The 16807-nt window shown below is 42.8% G+C and overlaps 1 protein-coding gene, 1 long non-coding RNA gene and 1 other non-coding gene across 3 annotated transcripts; 1 reads left to right on the top strand and 2 right to left on the bottom strand.

The window, feature by feature from the left end:
* Positions 1-539: 539 nt before the first annotated feature.
* On the bottom strand, positions 540-646 carry LOC148929892 (small nucleolar RNA R71). Its single transcript, XR_016137478.1, has one exon. It is a non-coding gene; the product is annotated as a small nucleolar RNA R71 (small nucleolar RNA).
* A 10724-nt stretch (positions 647-11370) lies between these two features.
* Positions 11371-11895, bottom strand: LOC148929893 (uncharacterized). Its single transcript, XR_016137413.1, has 2 exons — positions 11770-11895; positions 11371-11670 (listed from the first exon to the last, which is right to left on the bottom strand). It is a non-coding gene; the product is annotated as an uncharacterized LOC148929893 (long non-coding RNA).
* Positions 11557-16535, top strand: LOC125214597 (putative disease resistance RPP13-like protein 3). Its single transcript, XM_048115686.2, has 3 exons — positions 11557-12472; positions 14139-15887; positions 15952-16535. The coding sequence occupies exons 1-2, from the start codon at positions 11557-11559 to the stop codon at positions 15878-15880; spliced, it is 2658 nt and encodes an 885-aa protein (XP_047971643.1). The 3' UTR covers positions 15881-15887; positions 15952-16535.
* Positions 16536-16807: the final 272 nt, after the last annotated feature.

Raw genomic sequence — 16807 nt, forward strand, 5'->3', positions numbered from 1 at the left:
TAGAGCCGCTTGATTTAGAGCTTGAAAGAACTCGTAGAATAATAAGAAGTGAAAAATGATCAGATAAAATGGGTGACCGAACAGATATTGAGAAGCTGCAGGAGATGGTGAAGTTGCTGATGGATGAGAGAGATGTGGAGAGAGCAGCCCGAGAAGCCATGGAAAAGAAGAACAGAGAAACATTACCTGTGATGAACATGTTCAATCATGGGAATATGATCACTTTTCCTAACGACCCTCGTATTGATGCTAACAATTTTGAGTTACGCATGCCCCTTATCCAAAGGGTCGAGCAAACTCCTTTTGCAGGTAGGGCGACTGAAGATGCTAACCGCCATCTCTCCAAATTCGTGGAAATCGCAAACACTCTGAAATTAAATGGTGTCGACGACGATGCCATACGGGTAAGACTTTTTCCATTCTCATTGATTGATTCTGCTAAAGAGTGGTTTGAGTGTATGCCACCAGAAAAGGTCTCCACATGGAAGGACATCGTAGCTACCTTCCTCGACAAATACTACCCGCCAGGCACTATTTTGAAGCTCAAGAGTGAGATCTTTCAGTTCACACAAGGCCATGACGAGCCCCTCTATGAGGCATTTGCTCGTTTCAAAGCTCTTCTTCGAAAGTGCCCAAACCATGGTTTTTCCATAGACCATCAGGTAGGAATCCTCTATAATGGATTTAACGAGAAGATATGTGCTATGCTTGATTCAGGGGCAAATGGAGGATTTCTAAGAAAGACAGGAGAGGATGCCATGGCGGTGATTGAGGAGATCGCCACCAACAGTCGGGGGTGGTCTAAGGAAAGGCATGCCACGAGAAGAGTAGCAGCCATAGAAGAGGCCGAAGAAAGTTCTTTTGCTAAGGAGTTAGCAGAACTTAGAGTCAGGATTGATCAAATGGACATCTCGAGGAAGGAAGATCCAATTCCGGCAACTTTCATAGTGGCAGTCAATGCACCCGAAACTGCCATATCAACTGTGGAAGAAATAAACTACGTGCAAGGAGGCGGTCCCAGAAACTACAATAACAATTATCGCCCTAATCAGGGGGGCGGTAATTTCAATAATTATAATGGGAACCGTCCGCACCCAAATCTTTCTTATTCTAACAATAATTACTTGCAACTCCCTGCAGGATTTAATGTTAGCAAAGGAGGAGTGGTTGAGCCGATGAAGAAGGAAGATAAGTATGAACAAGGAATCACGAAGATCTTGGAAGTAATTACGCAAGATAGGAAGATTAATGACACCAAGATCGGAGTGGTCGAAGCAAGGATAAACAACCTCGAGCAAGGAATGAACACAATCTCGGCAGCTGTAACCAATATTACCACTCAAATGGAGCAAATTCAGAAGAAGTTAGATGAGGATAGAGCAAAGGCAGCAGCAAGGGTGGATGATATTAACAAGAAATGGGTGGCAAAGCAGAAATCTGGCCACTGCCCATATGCCGGCGGACCGCCACTGAGACGGCAGAGTCAACCACGCAGGACTGCCCAGTCGCCGGCGGACCGCCGCACACCACGCAGCGGCCCGCCACTAACAAGGCAGAATCGTCCACTAAGCTGGAGCTTGTGCGGCACAACGGGATTGTACTCCCTTTTCAGCCAAAGAGGAAGTTCAAGCTTGACGAGCAGTTCAAGCATTTCCTTAACATGTTTTGCAAGGTCCATACTAACATTCCTCTTGTTGAATCGTTGCAGGAGATACCAAAGTATGCAAAGCTACTAAGGGAGGCGGTAATGAGGAAGAAAAAGCCGACTAAAGCCGACCTTAAGCTACCGCATCATTGCAGCGAGATCATCCAAAAAGAAAGAGCAGTGAAGCAAAGAGATCCGGGCCAGTTCATCATTAGATGCCGAATTGGAGAAGGGAAAGTTGACAAAGCACTGTGCGATTTAGGATCGTCCATCAATCTCATGCCACTGAAGTACTACGAAAAGCTCAACATTGGGCCACTCAAATCTTCAGACGTAACACTCAGGTTGGCAGATAACTCGTCTATCAAGACTGTAGGTATGATTGAGGATGTCCTAGTTAAGGTTGATGATTTTATTTTTCCCGCCGACTTTATTGTGCTTGACATGAAAGTAGACAAGAACGTCCCTCTAATCTTAGGGCGAGATTTTCTTGCCACTTGCAAAGCTTTGATTGATGTAGGTCGTGGCGAGATTACAATCAGTGATAATCATAGTCAATCCACCTATAAGATCGAGCGCGAGATGCTGAAATTTGAGGAGGCAAAGCGGGCAAAAATAGAACAACAGTGCAGAGCAGTCATGGCTACCGACTTGACCAAGCCCAAAGATCCCTTTGAAGCGGAGGATCCTTCTACCTCCACTATCTACATTGTCAAAGAGGTAAGACACTCTTCTAAAAAGGGTGATGCTAATTCTTCTACATCTACTCCACAGAAGAAGAAACAGAAGAGAAAGAAAACACCCAAAGAGGACCCCGAGATATACGTCATCAAAACCAAAGAGGGGAAGTACAAGTGGTGGAAGAAGCTAGGGACCAAGTTGCTCCCTATGCCAATTTTCAACACTCGAGTTATTGATCCGCCCAACTAGTGGGCCACTTCAAGTCGAGCTAACGACTTTAACAAAAGCGCTTATTGGGAGGCAACCCAATTTTCTTTTATTTTTTTTATCTTCTCGTTTTTTTTTTTTTTAATAATAATTTTTTTTTTTTTTTGATGGCGGTCGCCACACGTGTGTTAACATGTGCAGGAAGGATCGGGCTTAGGGCGGGCCAGAGTAACCGCTGCACGGGCCGCGGCGGCCCGCCAGGATTGCTGTTTACGAAGGCCCGTGTGGCGGCCCGCCACGAGAGACGCGGCGGTCGCCACACGCAATCCAGAGACGGGAGTGAGCCATAAAAGGTATGTTTTTCATTCCTTTTCCCATTCCTTCTCAAATTCTTCCCTTGCACACCACCCCCACTTATATAAATCACCAAATTCACACACCCACACTATCATTCTCTCAATTCTCTCCAAGTTTAGAGCTCTTCTTCTACAAATTCTCTCCACAAAAAGGTATGAATCCTAACTCAATTTCTGAGTTTTGCTTTACTTCTTCCATGGATTGTGCTTTATTTTGGGTGAATTGTTCGGTAGAATCTCTTAATTCATGATGGGGGATGACTATGTGTATGAATTTTTGAATTCTATGGTTTAAATTTTGCTTGATTGGTGATTATTAAGTTGTGAATTATGATTCTCTCTTGGTTTATAATGTTGGCATTGTGAGGCTATAATTACTTCCATGAATTGCAATATTTGTGATTTTGTAGAGATTGTTGGTTCTTATGGATATTTGGTTGATACGTCTCTGCATGGGGGATGAATTCACGTTGGGGGATGATTTTTTTTTTGTGTCCTAATTTTGTTGATTTTGCTTAACATGTTATTATGCTAGAAATTAGGATGCTATTGTACCCAAGCTTGCATATAAGTTCTTATCTCTTGATTTCTACTGGGTTGAATGCAAGTTTGAGGGAACTTTTGATCTCCTACTTGTTGGTACTCTTCTAAGAGTGTAATTTCTTTTGTAGGATAATGGGATCAAAAGGGAAACCAGAGAATGCGAAGAACTATGGCATTAGCCTTGCCACGGAAGAGCAAAAGGCTATGTGGAAGAAAGTGTCGGCCCGAGAGACGGCACCTTCTAGATATCCCCACGATTTCCCTCTCCAAACTTTGGGGATCATGGAGGATTTTCGGAAGTTGTGCGACGTGGGTGATGGGAATGGCCTCGTCTACATGTTCCAAAGGAAGTGACCATCGTTTCGAAAGTATACTCTCGAGTTCCTAAGCTCGCTAAAGGTTACTAAGGATCGCCGCCAAAATTTTCCACTTAGCATCGATTTCCGCTTAGGGAACCGTTGGCACTCGCTCACCATGGAAGAGCTTAGTGGGATCTTCCATTGCTTCGACCCCAACCCCGAAGAGGACAATGAATATGAATTTTCAGAGGTTTGAGGGGCGATGACAAATGAGCAAGAGCATGCAGCGGGCTATGCCAAGTCTTCATCAATTCGCAACCCCGTCTTGAGGTACCTCCATCGTGCTATGACTCAGCTTATGTTTGCTCGTATCGATGGGGGAAGTGTCTCCCAAACGGAGCTCAACGTGATGTGGTGCCTACTCAACAAGAAGGGAATCGATTATGGGACCCTCTTTACTTACTATGTGGATAGGATCACGAAGAAAGACGGGGGCGTCATTTGTTGTGGGGGATTGATTACGGCAATTGGCGAACATTTGGGGGTCTCTTTTGCCGGTATGACGGAGGATGGTGGAGAAAAGTTCATCACCTATGAGGTGCTATTTTCGATGGGGCTTTTGAAGACCGATGGTTGGGGTCAAGGGTATTTTATGCAAGTAGCGGGGGATCACTTTCCCGTTCCACTCCCGCAATTGACCAAGGTCGATGTTTGGGCAAACCAAGCCAATTGGAAGCTCGACACGCCCGCCCACCGGAGAGCTATCGAGGCTAACCCCGTCAATGGGGAGTTTAGAAAGAGGAACATTCCCTCTCGCATTCCTCAATTTGAGCCCGATGAGGATTCCGTGTTTGATGCCATTGATAACTATGAAGAGGGCGCGGAGCATTCACAAGCTCAAGGGAATGAAGCACCGCCACCACCGCAATCCTAACCACGACGAGAAGAGGAAGAAGAAGAAGAGGAAGTGGTAGGACATCGCCGCCGGAGAAGTGCGAACCGCCGCCGCGGGAGGCCAAATCCGTAAGAGGAGTTTCAAGTCAACACCTCCGCCCAATTAGGAGAAATTTTCTCCTACATGCAAAACATGTCCAACACTTGGGACAATCGATGGGCGGAGCAACAAGCGGAGAATGCCTACAACCGCCAAGGGTGGACGGCTCAAGGCGATTGGCGCACGGCGGAACAAGAATTTTGGGAGCAACAACGTTTGGAAGACGCTCATCGGCGTCAACAATATGAAGAGCTCCGAAGGATGGCCGCCGAAGCTAGAGAGGAACGAGAGACAATGAGGAGTGATATCACGTACCTCGTTGGAGCTTTTGAGGATCTTAGCGTCCGTTTCCCTCCACCTCCTCAAGATTGAAGAAGTCAAGCTCGATGACTTTAAATGAGCATTTGTACCATGTTGTTGCACACAATGGACGGGAAATGGACTTCGAAATCTTTGTTATTGTCCGGGTCTATTGAGTCGGTAGGGGTTACGGTCTTGGTGGATACTGGAAGCTCACACGATTTCTTACACCCTCGAATAGCTGAGCGCTTGCACCTCCCCCTCACGGCAATCAAACCGTTCCGAGTATATGTTGGCAATGGAGCATCCATCTTGTGCTCGCACATGTGTAAGGGGACTAAATTGGTGATCCAAGGCTCGTTGTTTGTCATTGATCTCCATGTTTTGCCCATTCACGGTCCGGACGTCGTCTTGGGTATGGATTGGTTGGAATCTTTGGGTCGTGTAACGACGGACTTTGTTGCGAAGTCCATGGAGTTCATTAGAGGGGATGAATTGGTTGTTCTACAGGGGATTGATCAGCCCCCTCGTCGCATCTCTTTGTCTTCCTTGGCCTGCCTCATGTCATCGGCGACGTTTTTTGAATTATATGAGTTGGTTGCGCTGGACCCCCACATCCAATCTGATCTGCCACCGGATGTCGAGGAATTTCCGACGTCATTACCACCATCGATCAGCTCGATTCTTCGCGACTTCGCCAATGTATTTCGGGTGCCACAGGGTCTTCCACCCGCTAGACAGTTTGATCATCGAATCCATTTGCTACCAAACTCCAAACCCGTAAATGTCCGGCCGTACAGGTACCCATACTTTCAGAAGAATGAGATCGAGAAGCAAGTTAAGGAGATGCTCGATCTGGGGGTCATACAGCGAAGCCATAGTCCTTTTTCATCACCAGTGTTGCTAGTTCGAAAGAAAGACGGCACCTTCCGCTTCTGCATCGATTACAGAGCACTGAACAAGGCAACGGTCCCTGACCATTTTCCAATCCCGACTGCAGATGAATTATTCGATGAATTAGGTGCAGCTCGGTACTTCACTAAGTTGGATATTCGTTCGGGATACCACTAGATAAGGATGCATGAGGCGGATGCTTATAAAACAGCTTTTCGCACGCATGACGGACATTTCGAATTTTTGGTGATGCCATTCGGTTTGACTAATGCCCCTTCAACATTTCAGGCAGCCATGAATTGTATCTTCCAGCCCTTCCTGCGAAAGTCAGTCATCATCTTCTTCGATGATATTTTGTTCTACAGTCCTTCATTGGATTCTCATGCTGATCACCTTCGCATCGTGCTATCCATCTTGGAGGAGCATCAGTTTTTTGTCAAGCTCTCAAAATGCTCATTCTGCAGTCAGACGGTGGACTACCTCGGTCACTTGATCACTGAGGGGCAGCTGAAGGCGGATCCGTCTAAAATTAAGGCGATGGTGGCTTGGCCAACACCCGCAACGATGAAACAGCTGAGAGGATTTTTGGGTCTCACGGGATATTACCGTAGGTTCATTGCTCACTATGCAGTGATAGCGGCCCCCCTGACGGACCTGTTAAAAAAGGATGCTTTTTGCTGTACGCAGGCGGCAGCTGACAGCTTTGAGGCCTTGAAACGGGCAATGACGGCAACCCCTGTTCTTCGCCTACCAGATTTTTCACGAACATTCTATTTAGAAACGGATGCTTCAGATTTTGGTGTTGGAGCGGTATTGATGCAGGATGGTCATCCATTGGTTTTTTTTAGCAAAAAATTGGGGCCCCGGCGTCGGAGCGCGTCCGCTTACCATAAAGAGTTGTACGCTATCGTAGAGGCCGTTCAGAAGTGGAGACAGTATCTGTTGGGTAGAGAATTTGTCATCCGCAGCGATCAGAAGAGTCTTCGGGAATTGCTCCAGCAGGTGATACAGACTCCCGAGCAACACTTGTACGTCCGCAAGTTGATGGGCTATAAATTCAGTATTGAGTACAAGTCCGGAGCGGCTAACCGGGTGGTGGATGCCTTGTCTAGACGGGACGAGGAGATAGAACCTGATGCATCCATGCTTAGTGCGATAGCACACCCCATTCCCGACATAATACGGCTGCTAGTGGAGGAAACGGCATCTTCAGCTCCACTGTGTGACTTGCGCCGTCAGATTGAGCGTGGTTCTGCTGATCCTAAGTTCACCTTTTGCAACGGACTGATTTATCGCGACCGCAGAATCTACGTCGGAGAATTTTCGCCACTCCGGGAGGCTTTATTGTACGAGTATCACAGTACTCCGCAGGCCGGTCATCCCGGGTTTGACCGTACATTGCGTCGTATATCGATGCAGTTTTATTGGCCACATATGCAGCGTGATGTGAAGCGTTTTGTAGCCGCTTGTGTGGAGTGTCAAACCACAAAGTACTCCACGCAGAAACCAGGGGGTTTATTGCAGCCCCTTCCTATCCCAACTCAAGTCTGGGATGACGTTTCCATGGATTTTGTGGTAGGTCTGCCATTATCCAAAGGGTACACCACTATCATGGTCGCGGTGGACCGTTTATCCAAGTATGCGCACTTCGCGCCATTGCCTGCACGTTTTGATGCGATGCGAGTAGCTCGTCTTTTCATAGAAACAGTGGTTAAGCATCACGGGTTCCCTAAAACCTTGGTGTCAGACCGTGATCCTGTATTCTTGAGTGAGGCATGGGAGAACATGCTCACCCTCAGCGGCACTAAATTGCACTTCTCGACAGCGTACCATCCTCAATCTGATGGGCAGACAGAGGTCCGCAATCGAGGACTGGAGCAGTACTTGAGGACTTTCGCGGCAGACCGTCCCACTAAATGGGCGAATTTTCTACCTTGGGCCGAGTTGGCGCTTAACTGCTTCCATCACGAGGGGCTGGGCACTTCTCCTTTTCGTGCTCTTTATGGCCGTGAGCCGCCACCCTTGGTCGCTGCGCAACCGTCAGTCAAACGCAACGACCCGCCCACTATGGAATTAATTCGTCAGAGGGGCGAACTCTTGGTGGAGTTGCGAAAGAATTTGGAACGGGCACAACAGCGTATGCGTTCCTCGGCAAATAAACACCGCCGTGATGTCAACTTTTCAGTGGGTGATAAGGTTTTGCTTAAACTCCAGCAGTATCGGCAGCACTCAGTAGCCAGGCCGCTGTCAGCCAAGCTTGCACGGCGATTTTATGGTCCATTTGAGGTGATTGAACGGATTGGTCCGGTGGCATACCGTCTGAAACTTCCGGTTGGTGCGCACATACACGATGTGTTCCATGTCAGCTTGCTAAAACCGTTTGTTGAGGGTTCAACGACTTCATCAGAAGGTGAGTTACCCGCTGATATTTTGGGGACGAGGCCGATTCTGAGGCCTATTCAGATTCTGGATCGAAGAGTTGCTCTACAAGATGATCAGGCCGTCGATCAAGTTTTGGTGGAATGGGCGGGTTCCTCGCAGAATCAGCCGACATGGGAGCCGGTGTCGACTGTGCGACGGCGTTTTCCACACATCCTTGAGGACAAGGAGCCTCTTAACCGGGGGAGAGTTGATACGAGTAGTGCCCCGATAACAGAGACAGACACGTCCGTGAGGCAGGATAACAGTGACAACGTCTTGGCGAGGTCAGAAGAGAATGTTGCGGGAATGCAAAGGAAGAAGGGAAAAAAGGGTCAGGCCCAAGTGGAACCGAGGGAAGATGGAAGACCGAAGCGGCAACAGAAGAAGCCAGTGATGTTTGGAGACTTTGTGTCTCGTTAGTTTAGTACTTTTATTATTTTAATTGGTGTCCTGTTAGTTTAGCATTTGGATTATTTTTATGGGCTTTATGTTTTGGACTTATTTAATTCCTTTTGAGTCGAGCGTAATTATAAGCTCCGTGCTGGGTTTTCTTGTTGGTTCTTTCCCTGTATGATCGTGTCGAACCAAACCTAGGGTCCTTAGATATATAAATAGGGATTCTGTGAGTTGATGAAATCAATCAATATATCAGAAATTTCCTAATTCCCTTGCATTACTTTTTCTCAAAGTTACCTTCTCCACGGCCCAAAACCTTATTGGCGTGGGAAATCCGGTTGCTCGACGGAGATTCATCTCTGCGAACGGACCTTTATCCGGCGAATCTCTCGCCCCTGTTTCAGTTGCGAATTCCTTCGTAACAACATCCCACCAACTTTTTCAACTCACCTTCCATTAGATTTCTTAAAACCCGTGCCGTGTCAAAGTGTCCCGAATTATCCGGGACGGAGAGAGTATAACTAATGCACTCATATAATCGCACCAAATTTTGTATTTAATCATTATTATCATTATTGGCTTATAACAAAACATACACATCACATGCTATAATTTTGTTACATACATGTGGTTCCGCCGCAGAGAAAGGCCAGAGAGACATTGAAATTTTAATCATACAACTGGAGAGTTTGCAGAAAGCTCTAAACTTGCTTCATATTACGTTGATCATGCGGATCCTTGTAAAATTGAAAAGGAAGAAGGAAAAACAAATCCTCCTAATATTATTTCCCTCTACTAATTCTATTAACTAGGAAATAAATAAAACCAAATATATACTTTTCTTAGTCTCCAAGACTTGTCTTTTATAACTGCATCATACTCTCCTTCTTGAAAAAGACTCGTCCTCGAGTCTATCCTCGAGTCTGCTTTGTCACGATCATCATCATCTTCTCCATCTCGCACTTCCTCCATAACAAACCAATTCCAATTCTGGATATCGTGCATCATCCTATTCGGATATCCATCAAACTCCTGCCCCACAAAACCAAATTCTTTAACAGGATCCAGATCCAAAATACCAAAACCCACTTGCACATCGACTTCATCTTTTACAGCATCAAACTCATAGTCGAAATTCTTTTTTGTATTAATGACATAACTATCTCCTGCAGCTTTAGATACAAAAGTTTCCTTCACAAGTTTTTCCATGACGTCTTCCTGATTCGCTGCGACATCATTCTTCTAGAACTCTGCTTTCTCTCTTGAAAGATCATCAACGCCATTACCATTCTTAAACATAAACCCTAGGAGACGGTTTTCCCCTTCAGCCTCATCGTCCTCCTCATCGTCATAGACGACAACGCCCTCGTCTTTGGCTACATCGTCAAATTTCATGGAAGGAGACGGGGATTTGCTCGCCAATCCAGGGAGCTCATAGAAAATATCCTCGTTGTATACATGCGTATCATACACCGGCATCGAAAATATATTGCTATTAGTATTCTTCGTCGTTTCATCCACAACAGATGATGTGAAGCCGTCGCTGAATAATGGATCGACCATCGAACGACGCTCCGGCACATTAGACCTCATCGTGTTGGACTTTCCCCGACGCTCTTCCAGTCGCGCCAGGGACGGAGCCAGAAAATAATCTCAAAAGGGACAAAAATATATATAGAGAAAATTTTGAATAATTTAGAAGGGGCATTTAGTGAGTAAATGGTGTAAATTAGCAAAAACTATAGAAATTTATAAGTTAGTAGAAAAATTTGAGGAGGGGCATATGCCCCACCTAGCTATTCATTGGATCCGTCCCTGAGTCGCGCCAATCGTCGTTGTAGGTCTCGAACCTGTTGTCGCAGATCACCGTTCTCGATGTCGCGCTGGAGGTCTCGAACCTGTTGTCTCAGATCATCGTTCTCGATGATCGCGCAGATCACGCTGTCGTGCAGCCTCTTCGTTTGGGAGATATCTCCATGTCCCCAACCACGACCATCGCCACGAGCATCACCACGTCTGCCGCTATATCTACGTTCAGCCATTGATAATCAACCTGGATCGTGATACCAAATGATGCAAATGAACGAAGAAGCGTATGAGATTGATTAACTGATGGATAAAAAGAACTCAACTAAATTGAGAACTTGAGAGTATAAAAACTCAATGCAAAATTATATATTCAAAGTCTGTCTTCTAAGTTCAACAATGATGCCTTTTATATAGGCAAAGAAAATCTTAAATTTATGAAAAGAAAATAAATAAAAAGATAATAAGCAAAAATAACTATAAGTAAAAAAGGAAAACCTAATTTGGTAGAAGGAAAAACAAATCCTCCTAATATTATTTCCCTATACTAATTCTATTAATTAGGAAATAAATAAAACCAAATACATACTTTTCTTAGTCTCCAAGACTTGTCTTTTTATAACTACATCAATGTCATTGTGCCTTTATTTTATCAATAGCAGCTACTCTCTGTCTTTTATCATTATAAATTAATTGTTTTTTGTGGACTAATTATAGAGAGGGTAGGCGAGGCGACTAAGCTGTTTCGAGGAATGACCTATTTTCGTATTTATTTAGTAGCTAGTAGCCATGCACATTATTAGGAGCAGGTTATATGTCAACAATCACTAGAATAAATAATTAGGAATATTGAAAAGAGATGCTTTGTAACTACCTTGGAACAATATTTCTACAAAATATAGTAAAAACAATAGCAAGTTGTTATCACTGAATTGACTTGAACAATTTAAGTGCGTGCTTCTGCACACTTTTGAGGAACTCAAGCGATAGGTTTAATCACAAATATTGATCGATATGGCAGCGGAGGCGGCAATCTCATCGGTGGTGGAGCTGCTCGGCAATCTGCTGATCGAGAAGGTGAACTCCCTGCGAGGCGTGGAGGGAAAGGTGCGGTCGCTGAAAGACGAGCTGAAATCGATGCAATCTTTTTTAAGAGACGCTAACAGAAGGGAAGCAAAAGAGGAAAGAGTGCGTGATTGGATACGGGAGCTCAGAGAAATCGCTTACGATGCCGAAGATACCATCGAAATGTTCCTCATCAATGTCGAGAATGTCAAGAGCAGAGGTCTTGTCAAGAGATGCACCAGCTTCCCGAAGCGCATGTACCACACCGACCGAATCGGGGATGAGATCGAGTCGATCCGCGCTAGGCTTGACGCGATCGATAAAAGCAGGGAGAGGTACGGGATACAGATTGTCGACGAGACGGAGATGTCGCAAGTGGAACTGCGGCGGAGGTTGTGTGCTTGGCAAAAAGACGAACACCTGGTGGGCGTGGAAGATACTGTGGAGAAGGTGATGCGAGAAGCGATTCTGGATGAGGAGAAGAGAGGGCTTTCGGTAGTGGTTATACAAGGCATGGGTGGGATCGGGAAATCCACACTTGCACGGGAGATATACAACCACCCCGCTGTCGTTTCCGGTCCATTCGATCGACGTGGTTGGGTTGTGGTGTCGAGTGAATTTGCGCCACAGGAGACGATCAAGCAGTTAATTTTCCAGCTGTCCGGATCGGAGGTGGAGAAAAAGGAAGTGATGGAAGAAATCCAGAAATTGGAGCAGTCGATGAAGGATAAGCAATTTCTCCTGCAAAAGCTTCAAGAGATGCTTCACAAACAACTGGAGGAATCAACTTATTTCATAGTTATGGATGACGTGTGGGAGCAAGACCATTGGGATTATTTCAACACTGCTTTCCCCCATCAACAAGGTATGCGGAAAACTTTGATATCTTTCCTATATTCAACAAATTCATTCTCACAAATAAAAACTGAAGAAGAAAAGATTGTGATTTAGAGTATATTGGTCATTAATAATCAGGGGTTAAGGAATAAGAGAGAAATAATGCTTTTTTTTAGGAAGACTAAAGTCTAATTTTGATCCCTCATAGTTGCCATAAAAAATTTTTTGGTTCCTTACATTAAGTTTGTTACCTTTTAGTTCCTAACATATCGTTCTGGTACATTTTGGTCGCAAACAAGATCACAAACTTAACGTATGAGATCCGAGAAAAACTTTATGGGAAATGTACGAGACCAAAGTTAGACTTTAGTCCTATATTATAATTAAGTTATTAATTTGATGAAACATTTTGATTGTTAATTTTAACACAAAACGGTTATTTTAGATCAAAACAATATGTTTAGGACCAAAATGTACTAAAACAATATGTAAGGGACCAAAAGGTTATAAACTTAATGTATAGGACCAAAAAGAATTTTAGGACAAATGTAATGGACTAAGATTAGACTTAAGTCTTTTAGGAACATATATTGTCTCATTATATTTCACTGAAAAATTGGCGCTTATTTAGAAATCATAGGAGATTGTTGTTTTTTCATTAAGTGTGAAATGCAAAAATGATATCTGAATTAAATGTACTAGTATATTTTAGATACTTTGTGAAAATATCTAGAGTATCTGGACAAAATTTTAATTTATTTGAGTTATTGTTTTATTATTTTTAGATATTTTTTTATATTAAGGGGTATTTTAGTACATCTAAATTATTTGTTTCTCTCTTTTGTGACTTATTTATGAGTTATATCTCTCATCTCTCCACACTCTTTCAATTTATTTATGATCTATCTTTTTCCTATTTTCCTTCTTTCTCATTTATTTCATTTATGTCTCGTATAATTATTAGTTATACTTTCAAACAATAAATATTTTAAAACAATGAATGGAATTAATACTACAACAAAAACTAATTTAAATTATATATGTCATATTTTAGTTTAATAAAAATAATAATTTCAATAAACAATAACTAAGAAAAAATAAGTCTTTCAAACATAACTTTAAGAATATCTATCTAGGTTTGTGCTAAAATGACAACCCCTCTTAAAATGACACCGTGACACCACTTATACAGCGATATTATAAACGCTACACAGCAATATTACAAACACTACACAGCAATATATAGATTGTTGTATAGTGTGTCGGATATTACTGGACAAGAAATATTGCTGGATAAGAAATATTGCTTGATAAAGACTAGCAAATTGCTTGCCGTCTTTTTTCAGATTTTTTTTTGCCACATGACAGCTTATTATTCGTCCACGTGTACAAATGATTGGCTAGGAATGGTGGTATGATGTTATTCTAAGGGGTGGTGGCACCCTAACATGTCCCATCAATCTATCTATATATATGTCCTCAGTCCTAATCCTTCAATTTATTATACTCCTACTACATAATAACCAATCTAAATTCGAAACTAATAGACTAAACAATTCAATCATATTGCAACATATCAATCTTATTTACATCATTCATGCTCCCTAAAAGATCTAGTATAATGATTATTGATTGCTCAAATGATGAGAGAGTGGAATTACTGTGTTTCTAAACCTTAGTTTCTATCTTTACAGATAAAACAAGTAGATTATTGCTTACAACCCGCAACAAGATTATTGCAAAGCATGATCAGTATGCGTTAAAGATGAAGCTTCTAGACCCGGAGAAAAGTTGGGAATTGTTCTTGAAGAAGGCATTCGTTAACAACACCAATGGCACATGTCCAGAAGAATTAGAGAGTATAGGCAAAAAAATCTTGGAAAAATGCGATGGTTTGCCATTAGCAATTAGTGTGGCGGGAGGCTTGCTTGTGGATTCTCAAGACAAGAGTAGATGGAAACAAGTTCTCGATCATATAGACTCCAATATCCTTGAGAACACCGTACCAAATATTTTGGCGTTGAGTTACCAGAATTTGTCTCCTCAATTGAAATCATGCTTCTTATGTGCAGCCTTTTTCAAGGAAGACTTTATTATCTCTTCCAATGAGATAATAAGTATATGGCATGCACAAGGTTTGATCCAAGAGAAAGGAGGTAGAAGTGTTGTGGAGTGTGGAAGAGCTTACTTAAATGAGTTGATCAATCGAAGTATGCTTCAAATTCAGGATCTAACCATTGATGGTCAAGTCAAAGGGTTTCGTCTCCATGATCTTATTCGCGAGGTATGCATAGCCAAAGCAGAGCAGGAAATGAGTGTGAAGATTGTAAAGGGAGAGGAAGACGAGAGAGGATGTTCATCTGAATCCTCGTATAAACCTCGCCATCATGTTGTCTACAACAAATCTTCTGAAACTTTATCCTCGAATCAGAATAAGTATCTTCGCTCTGCTTTCCTCTTTAATGTTGGGGGGAAGAGTCTAACAAATAATATTCCATCTCCTTACTGGAAGAGCTTCGAACTCCTTAAGATACTCTACCTTGATGGCTTTCCGTTTACAAAATTGCCCAGCTCTTTTCGGTGCTTAGTTGGATTGAAGTACTTGAGAATACATACAAATAACAGTTGGGAATATTTGAAGCTCCCGAGTTGGCTTGCTCGCTTTAATAAACTCGAGTTTCTTTACGTGGAATATGCACAGTTCACAGGTGTTGCACTGAAAATGGAAAGCTTGCTCAACTTCGGCGCACGTGGAGTACACGGAAAACCCATGAAAGTAGAGAATTGGAAAAGTATAGAGAGTTTGAAGGGTATCAGGCTAGAGGATTGGGTGGAGATGAGCTCAGGCCTAATGCCTAATTCTCATCTTCGTGAATTGCACATATATGTACGCATGATTGATAGTATGGATAGCATGATTGGGGATATGGATGGTATGGTAAGTAGGGGAAGAGCGTCCCTACAAACGATGACAAATCTTGTGAAACTACACCTGATGTTTGATATGATTGTGTCGCCACACTCACGCATATTGAACAAATTAATTCCCAATCTAGAGAGTCTCACATCGCTTAAACTTTCAAGTTATGGTTTCTCTGACGAAACACTAGTTGCGAGTGTCTTCCCTCCCAATCTGTCTAACCTAACGTTGGTTCGCATGAGAAATGTTTCGATGGAAGAGTTGGGTAAGCTACCAAAGCTACACTATCTCACCTTAAAATATGTTCATGTTTCTGAAAATATAGAGAGGATGAAGATATTGCATGACGGGTTCCCCTGCCTCGAGGCCCTCTCCCTCAAAAGAATGTTTCGTCTGAGAGTTATCGACGTAGAAGAAGGTGGAATGCCGTGCCTCAGTAAACTCCGGATCCGTGAATGCTCATATCTGAAGAGTACTGAGAATCTGCCCAAACACATCATCATATCATTTGCATAACCTGCAGGTATGAAGCTACTTTATTGGTTATGTTTTGTTACTCCATATATATGAAGTTGGCCTCATTTCAGGTTCTGACTTGCCAAAGATAGAGAAACAAAGTGGAGTTGAGTGATATGAGTTCAACAAGAGTCAAAGAGAAGACTCAAGTTCAACACTCTGAGGTGTCTTGTGGTTTACTCACTTGTCCTACTTTAGGAGTCCCGATTTATCAGTTTTGGGTATCCCACTTTAGGAGTCCAGGTTGAAATATTCCACAAATGGTATTAGGTCTTACATTCCACTAACCTTTTATCATTCACATTCCACTATCTTTCTTCATCAATTTTCCTTTACAATTCTTAAAACCCGTACAGAACTCAACAGAGACTCCTAAAGTGGGACGGAGGGAGTATTATATTTAGATGACATAGATATTTGAGTCCATGTATCAATTAGTAGGGTGGTGTTGGAATTAATTGCCTCTAGGATTCAATTAATATTAGTTTGGAACATCTTTTGAATCAGACATACTAGAGATATTCTTTCAAATGTGTCGGAATGAAGGGTGTTGAACAATGCTAATTGAGAATTTAGAGAGAGAATATATGGTTCAGGTGGCAAAATTTATTGATGAGAGAGAATTTGGTGATATTAATTCATATGATTATTTAAATTCTGAGCCCATTATCGAAATTGGGCTTCAAAATATTAGGCACACGCACTCCTATTTTTATGAAGATGATCATCGGTCCAAATGATTAACGCGCCCATACAATACTATCGCACAAAATTTTGTATTTAAGCACTATTATCATTATTGGTTACTTACAAAAATATATTGTCTATAATTTATGGAAGCCCCTTCATCAGCAAATTGTGATTATAAACGCAGTTAACAACATGATCATTACATACACATCACATATAAGTTTTTCTATCTGCAAC

This window comes from Salvia hispanica, chromosome 3, assembly GCF_029641045.1.
Source record: "Salvia hispanica isolate PSC_SH4W2 chromosome 3, Shi_PSC_v1, whole genome shotgun sequence".
Classification (NCBI taxonomy): domain Eukaryota; kingdom Viridiplantae; phylum Streptophyta; class Magnoliopsida; order Lamiales; family Lamiaceae; genus Salvia; species Salvia hispanica.

What these genes read in the sequence shown, in the direction of transcription:
- LOC125214597 (XM_048115686.2), top strand. Translation starts at nt 11,557, where the DNA reads ATGGCAGCGGAGGCGGCAATCTCATCGGTGGTGGAGCTGCTCGGCAAT. An exon ending in TGCTTTCCCCCATCAACAAG is followed by an intron (nt 12,473 to 14,138) that starts GTATGCGGAAAA and finishes CTATCTTTACAG; the next exon opens with ATAAAACAAGTAGATTATTG.